Here is an 8,484-nt window from a genome sequence, read left to right as displayed (position 1 = left end):
CTCACCACAGATCTGACCTGTAACTGTTTTGGTCTGCGTGAAGATAGAAAGGTGGAATAACATCTCCATGGAGAAAAGCATTTGACGGACTCTCCACCAAAAATTTACACAATGCATCTTTAAGGATTTATATGGCAGAAAAAGCAGAAGTGAGAAGTTGGTGAGTTATTGAGTTGGTTGAAAATCTTTTTTTTGGATGTAAAGAGACTGCTTCAACTCATGATTCTCAAGTTAAATCTGTTTTTATATTTTATAACATTATTTCTGGGTACTTTTTTCTGAGTAAAGTTGTTTTTGCAGAGATTTAATAATTTTGAGAGCCTTTGCCACACCCCCTTTATAGTCAACTAATCTGTCTGCAGGACATGTGTTTATTCGACTACAGCCCTAGATACTTGATCAGTCAATGATGATTTCTAATTTCTTCTAATCCGCCTCTCTCGCTATCTCTGCCCCTTCCACATCCTTCTCCCCCTCAACAGTTGCACAGTACCCGTTTGAAGACCACAACCCTCCCCAGTTGGAGCTAATCAAGCCGTTCTGTGAAGATCTGGACCAGTGGCTCAGTGAAGACGACAATCACGTGGCGGCCATCCACTGTAAGGCAGGCAAAGGTCGCACGGGGGTCATGATCTGCGCCTACCTTCTCCATCGTGGCAAGTTCGTCGAGGCCCAGGAAGCTCTCGACTTCTACGGGGAAGTCAGGACAAGGGACAAGAAGGTGGGCACTTGTATTGGATATTACTATTATTTGGACACAGTAGCTCACACATAACAAACCTGTCATGCCTATTATAATATATTATTAGTATAGCACAATTCGCACACAAAGAGGACTAAAGTGAAGAGTGGGAGGGAGGATATCTAGCTGTGTTTCTTCTGACAAATATTATATATACTAATATATATATTTTTCTGTTCTGTGTTTGTGTAGAGCTTTTTTCTTTTTTTTTTTGCACAATGTGGTGGAAATTTCGATTTGCTAATTAATGTTCAATTGTGATTAATCTTGCAGCCCTAATTATTTCTATGTTGTATCTTGTGTTGTAAATGTTGTTCACTTTTTTTTTTTTTTCCCCTGAAGTTTGTGCTCTGGTTAGCCCTGGTTAAGGTTTAGTTGTTTCACACCTGGATGATTCTTGGTTCAGCCCAAGATGAATTCTGATTTGGTTTTGCTGTAGAACTAGTTTAAACTTGGCTTAGCCCTCGCTACTAGGTCTGTTTTACCAAAACTACAAATCACTGTTACATGCAGGCATTTGTTTGGTTTGTGTAGTGTTGTATAGTGGTGTTGAATTTTGGTCTTCTTGACTTTATTTATTTTATTATCACAGAGCTGTTGGTTGTGCTGCTCTTTTGGGTGGAAGCCATTTTTTGTTTTGTAGATTAAAATTGAACACATCAGGATTAGAATTAAAACTCAATATTGATATGAGATACAGATTTCGATACCAATCTTTTTATACTTTATACTAGCCTTATACAAGTTCTGCTATCACTCATTCTCACTTACTGGGAAATGTCCCAGTGGTCGATATTTTTTTTTCCCTCTATACTGCTCAAATCAGGTATCTGGTTTCGATACTAGAGCTAGTATGGATTTGTACCAAGATATTGGATCTTTGTGATGTTTCTATTTAGGATATGAATATTATCAATGCCTGTGTGGGGTAGTTTTATAACAGAGGAAAATTAGATGAACTGATCACAGAATAGAATGATATTTTTTACACCAACTGAACCCAAAAAAAGAAATTGCCATGTTTAAATCAAAAATCCAGCCACACACAGCTGGTAAAATATAACTATCACTTCTTTAACTGTAATTTGTGTGTGTTTCAGGGAGTAACAATCCCCAGCCAACGGCGCTACGTTCACTACTACAACTACCTACTGAAGAACCAGCTGGAGTACAAACCGGTGGCCCTGCTCTTCCACAAAATGGTGTTTGAGACTCTCCCCATGTTCAGCGGGGGCACCTGCAGTGAGTCATGATCCTCTATGCATGCGCGCACACACACATATATGCACACATGCACAGGGCACATGCACAAGTACTCAGGTACACCACAGGTCACAACTAATACTTTAAGCTTAGTGTAGTCCATAAAGAATCACCCTGCGCATTAGTTTTGTCTTCTGTTGATAATTTGTCTGATTTAAAGGTCCTATATTACAAAAAATTTACTCTTCTGAGCTTCAAGCCATGTTAGAATGCTGTTACCTTATTACAAATATACTGGAGTGGTGTTTTTTTTTCAATCACACGTTTGCGTAATCCTTTTTTTTAGTCAAAATGTTGTGTTCCACCTTGTGAGGTCAAAGTTAGCAGCTACCTTTTTAACTGAACTTTAGTTCAGTGGAGATGGACAATTCCAGGGTTGAAATCACTCAAATGATTCTAGTGAAGGTGTATGGAGTTTAAAAATGCAGTAGAGCACTTACTGTATCACCATATGACATTGAGATAAACCTATATAGCCTAAATATCTAGAGTTTGTGGGTTACACATGTGTGCTTGAAACAAAACACTCCAGGTATTTGTTAATGAGGAAACATAATATAGATCAGAAAATATTGTAATATGGGCCCTTTAAGAACCACCTTGTGCAGTGGTTATGTCCTCTGTTGCTAATTAAGTTGATAGGTTGGATCTGCAGAGATAAAGAAAGAGGTTTTGATGAGTGTATGAATTGATTCCAATTGGCATCTGTAGAGTTTGACTGTCTGGGTTAGGGAAGGTTTATATTGACCAAAATAAATATGAATACTTGTTTTTGAACTTCACAATATTTAGACTGTATTGTGTCAGTCCCACAGATTTTTTTTTTAAACTTGTCTTTAAAAGTATTAGTTTGGATCTAAGTATCAGTCAAATGTGAAATGACTGTAAAATTACCCACAGAAGTGCAGAATTATCACTTTATAAATGTTTTTTTTCAACAATCTGCACTTTTTGAATTAGAATATACTTGTCATTCGTATTTTGCATTGACAATTCAATATCTTTCAAACCTCTAGTCTGGGTGAATGGATGTAACTGGCTGTACACTCTGCCTAAGGCCCAATGTATTTGGGATAAGATCTAGTTCTTGTTGCACAGAATAATAAAATAAAATTGGAAATTGATGAGTTGCATGGAGATTGAACTGAAAATACTGTAGCACAAGGTAAAAGCTAGTTCAGAAGTATAATGCAGTAAAGCTACAATATGACACATTTTAATAATGATAATGATCAGTTATATAGAGCCTTTCTGGACACTCAAAGACCACTTTACAGAGCATTATTCATTCATTCCACACTCGGTGGTGGTAAGCTACTATTGTAGCCACAGCTGCCCTGGGGCAGACTGACATGATGTTGTGAGGCAAGACTTGCTGTTTTCTATCAATAACAAAACGCATTACATTCCTCCACCTGTGCTCTGTATTCTCATGAAACCTGCCACACCAAATGAGTCATCACATCCACCAGCAGCTTTCAAATGAGCTCCTCTCTATGTAAATCTTGGCTTGCCTTGTGTTAGCAGGTGGATGTCTCATTTGTTAGCTTGCAGTGAAGCAGCTTTCCTTGGCCCTGGCTGCTGTGCTCTCCTGTCTCTGAACTGTCACAAAAAAGTGCCTGCTCCTCTCTATATTCTTGTGGCTTCTTCAGTCTGTAACACTCCACTGTACTCAGCAGCTTTTTACTATATCGATCTCTCTCCTTCACTTTTCACTAAAAACAAGGCCCTATTCCAAGTTTGACTTTTTTTCACACACTATACACACTGTAATGGCAATAATTATAACAGTACAATTCAGTCTGGTTAAAAAGTCAAAGATTAGCGTCGTCAACTTCTGCCTTCTCTTCCTTCCCCTTTTATGAATGTATGGCGTACTTTGTGTGTGCGCGTATGTGTGTATTCGCTGTACTGTCCGGCCCCCCTCTCACCAGGCCCCTCCCCCTCCCTCCCGCTCGGCCATTGTGATAACCTCCTTCTCTTTCTCAAAGGGGACAGTACCGTAAAAAACAGGAGCGAGCCGACCCCTCAGGGCTTCAAGAAAGGGAATTGGCACTGGGGTAAATAAAGAGCCTTTTCCTCCATTTTGAATATTTCAAGTATTTGCTTTTTTTGTGTGTGTGTGTGGCCCCAGAGATCCAGCAGGTCAGGAGGCGGCGCAGGTACTAGCTAACGCGCAGATGAGCTTCTCCCCACACCCTCCTCCTTCAGTTTACAAACAAAAGAATAGGGTCCAATGTCTCTGGTTCTGGGTCATTTTGTGCTCTTTTAACTTTTTTTCTTCTTTCTGCTCCTAATATTAATCCTATGTTGTTGACCTTTTGCCTCTCCATTCAAAGTGGAGGTAGGTGGGTGGGTGTAACCATAGTAATGCCCCTTTGCTTACTCCCCTGTGCATGCACAGACCCCCAGTTCGTGGTGTACCAGCTGAAGGTGAAGATCCACACGTCAAACCCTGCTCACACGCGGCGCGAGGACAAGCACATGTACTTTGAGTTCCCTCAGCCGCTGCCCGTCTGCGGAGACATCAAAGTGGAGTTCTTCCATAAACAGAATAAGATGATGAAGAAGGTGAGTGCGGTCTGACCACTACGGTCTGGAGATGGGATAGTTTATAGTTATGGGGGGAGTGACCATAGAATGTATAAAGAAGTGGATTAAGGGAGTGTGATGTCACCCATAGCGTTCAGCTCCAGTCAGATGAAGCTCACGATGCTAGCAGTTATAGGGGCAAATCTGGGCCGAGTTCCATATTAGAATAGAATAGAAATTGATCTATCGACAAAATGGCAAAATAAAAAGAGTGGGATCATGTAAAGCGAGTTGTTATATGGCTCATTGCAGCAGTTGGAGAGAGAGGAGTGACAATTTTTTAATGTAAAGTCAATTGGAGCCAAAGTCAGTGGAGCCATAAGCGCCCTCGTGAACACTTCCTATTTGTAATGCTGCGGCTGGCAGATTAGCTATGTCCATTTATATGTACAGTCTATGGTATTGACTTCATTAATGGTAACTGGAATATCAAAGTGTTGTGTTGTATCAACATATTGTGTTAATTTTATATCACAACATTCTAAAATATATTTTCAATTTGAGCTGGAGGACAGGTCTAAGGTAGAATTTGCTGTTTAATTTCAGATTTGTCTGGTTTTGGTTTGTGGGTCACATCTCTAAATACTGACATATACACATGAAACTAAAACTGCCACAAAGTTCAGCATTTCCTTTGTCAGTACTTTCATTCTGAAAGTGGTGCTCGTAAGTATTCAATCCCCCAGGACAAGTTTTTTTGTCTAGTTTAAAGTGGAACTAAACACTAAAAACACATTTTTTGCTACTAAACTGTATAGCATTGTCTAGGGTTTCTAGTCATTTTTTGGAATTTTAAACCACAAGATCAATATGGCAAATCATCAACTAATAAGGTGCAACCTTTGTGGATGATAAGTTTGAATATTTATTTAAAAATCTTCCAGGAGATATACAGACCCCTGCCCTACATCTGAAACAACATGAATGCAACCTATACACTAGTACATATGCTTGCTATTTGTATTTGTTGTAATCTGTATTTATTTATTTTTTATTTGCTATTTTTGTAACTCTAAAAATATTTCCAAATGACCCATGCCTTGACCCTCTCCTGTTTTCCTCCAGGACAAAATGTTCCACTTCTGGGTGAACACGTTCTTCATCCCGGGTCCAGATGAGGAGAAGAAGCGCGAGGAGAACGGGACGGTGGTGAGCGACATGGACTGTCAGCAGCAACAGCCTCCACCGGGCCCACCAAGCAACGCCGAGCGCAGAGACAGCACCAGAGACGGAGACAAGGAGCGTGTCTGGGACAGGGACAAAGACAAGGACAGGGACAAAGAGAGGGAGAAGGAGCGCGACAGGGACCGGGACTACCTCATCCTGACGCTAACCAAGAACGACCTGGACAAGGCAAACAAGGATAAAGCTAACCGCTACTTCTCTCCAAACTTCAAGGTATGCGCCGCTTTCACATCACAGCATTAAATTCTGCTTCTGAAAATGTGGACCATGTCACTGTTTTCATACGTACACACGTTGTAAACAAAGACATCTAACTGGACCTTTATGTTTCCTGACTACAAAGAAGCAAAGAAAATATGTAAAAAAGCCACCTCTAATGATGCTATAAACTGTTCACTGGCACATACATTTTTTAGTGTCATGATTCATATAAAGCACAGCCAGTGATGTTTGGATTTTCTGGAAACAAGTCCTAACTGCACTTTGCATGTGTATAGCATGTACGTCTGACTGCTGATAGTGAGTGTAGTAGTCACCATATATTGCACTCTGGTAATGCTACAGTGGGTTTGAGTGCACTGATATTCTGACAGATTCTGTGACTGTTATCTAAATACTGTCTGATGTGTATGAACGCTCCAGCTCATTCTTGTGTGTCTTTGACTTTCAGGTGAAGTTGTACTTTACAAAAACTGTGGAGGAGCCCACGAATTCGGAGGCGAGCACTTCGACATCAGTCACCCCGGACGTTAGCGACAATGAGCCAGACCATTACAGATACTCTGACACCACTGACTCTGATCCGGAAAATGAACCTTTTGATGAAGAGCACCACACACAGATAACCAAAGTGTGAATTCTTTTACACAACAGGAAGAAGAAATGATCCACCGAAAAAAGGAGAAAACTTGAATATAAACTCTTCCCTCCCCCAGACGGCAATAGAATATCATCATGTCAAATGCCAACTTTAGGGAAAAAAGAGAAATATCTCGACCAATATATTTTTTATTTTCCTTTTTTTCTTTGGCACGGCCATGTACCATGTGCGAGGTATTGACACTGTTGCCCCATGGAAAAGGTGCTGTAGCTTAAATGTGTTTATATATATATACATACACATATGTATATACATATATACATGCATATATAAACAAACTTTTGTGTCAAAGACAATGGAAAGATTACCACAATCAGGAGACGGGAGTTGAAGTCTGGGAGAAGTTGTAATGATGTACTAGGACTATGCTGCTCCTTCTCCTGTCTAAACCAAGGCCAGTGCTGCAAGTCACTTTGTTTCACTCCTCTCTCCTCCCTCCCTCTCTCCTCCTCTTTTACTCTCCGCCCTCCATCCTCCTCCTTTACTGTGAATGCTTCTTGTGCTCTTTGCAGGCTGTCTCACGTGACTTTTGGCCTTTGTGCAGTGCAAACTGCATGCGGGCAGTGGGTTGGGGGTGGGCGGGGTTATGAAGAGGCTGTGATGATGTCTAAAGCATTGCCATTCCTATCCCCACTGTGTTTAAATTATGCAGGCTACCCATGTAATTGTCAATGTTTTTTTATCATAAAATAATAAAAATATAATACACAAAACAGCAGGGAGACAAGTGTTTGCAATAATGTCAACACTACATTTAAAGGACTGGTGATTTGCATGTACTGGAATTGGCGTCCATCCTAATAAATGTATGCAAAGTTGTCTTTTCTTAAACAGCAGCTTGGATGTGTCTTGTGCGTGGGGTTCCCCAGTGCTTTGACTCATGTCTTATGTAATCTTCACGCCTCACACTGGAGGAAAACCAACAAGAAACTTAAAATCTGCTGTTGCCATCAAATCAAACCACTACACGTACTCTGTCCAGATCGTGACGGCATTACTGCTATTTTAAAGGGCCCATATTACTCTGTTTTATGATCTGTTATGTTGTTTCCCCATCAAAAACATGCATAGTTAGGCGGAGTTCTTCTCTGAAACAGAAAACACTCTGTTCCAATTTGAAATGTCATGTGGTGATACAAGAGGTGCTCCACTGTTTTTAAACTTCATACATCTTTACTAGAATCATTTGGATACTTGGAATTGCCCATATTCACTGAATTAAATTAAAACTCGAAAACTACACTCACTACCTATCACAAGGTGGAACAGAGCATTTTGAGCTTTGGAGATGTAGACAAACTACTAATAAGGGATTACTCAAACGTGGGAATGAAACAAAACACAAGTATGTTTTTGAAGAGATAACAACAACCTAACATGGCTCAAATCTCGAGTCAATTTTGCATAATATAGGACCTTTAAGAGTGCACAGCTTTAATAATTCACATTATAGAGAAGCTTTTTGCTCCGGTTTAGCCACAAAGGTCATGGCTAAAATGGCGAGAAGCACCTGGACGAAGGAAATGATTGGAGGATTATTGTGAGAGTTCAGTTAAGGCCAGGGAGCCCACTTCAAATACAATGGACCCAACCACTGTCTGAGCAGCTCCTTCATTACGATTGTGATCTGGGCACTGGCTACAAAGGCTGGACTGTTTCATAGCCAGAATCAAGATGACCTATTTCTTCCCCCTTTTTGCATTTACTGACTGAACTATATATATTTTATTTATACCAAGGTTGTTGCCCATCTTCAAACGACAATGAATTGGTTCTCGTGCGTCTTAATTTTAACTTCAACACCAAAATATGAGTTCAAATT

At 40.2% G+C, this 8,484-nt stretch overlaps 1 protein-coding gene across 1 annotated transcript; it reads left to right on the top strand.

Annotated features, from left to right (window-relative positions):
• Positions 1 to 439: 439 nt before the first annotated feature.
• ptena (phosphatase and tensin homolog A) lies at positions 440 to 7,493 on the top strand (the record flags this gene model as incomplete). The annotated part of the gene is made up of 6 exons (XM_055162447.1): positions 440 to 721; positions 1,843 to 1,984; positions 3,997 to 4,065; positions 4,410 to 4,576; positions 5,663 to 5,995; positions 6,453 to 7,493. Coding segments are annotated over 6 exons (1,179 nt in total), but the record flags the coding sequence as incomplete, so codon positions are not given.
• Between the last annotated feature and the right edge of the window lie 991 nt (positions 7,494 to 8,484).

Source organism: Boleophthalmus pectinirostris, unplaced genomic scaffold (assembly GCF_026225935.1).
Source record: "Boleophthalmus pectinirostris isolate CB_2022bp ecotype Guang Dong unplaced genomic scaffold, ASM2622593v1 HiC_scaffold_5, whole genome shotgun sequence".
Taxonomy (NCBI): domain Eukaryota; kingdom Metazoa; phylum Chordata; class Actinopteri; order Gobiiformes; family Gobiidae; genus Boleophthalmus; species Boleophthalmus pectinirostris.
The sequence above is the reverse complement of the archived record's forward strand: the minus strand, read 5'-3'. Positions and strand labels throughout refer to the sequence as shown.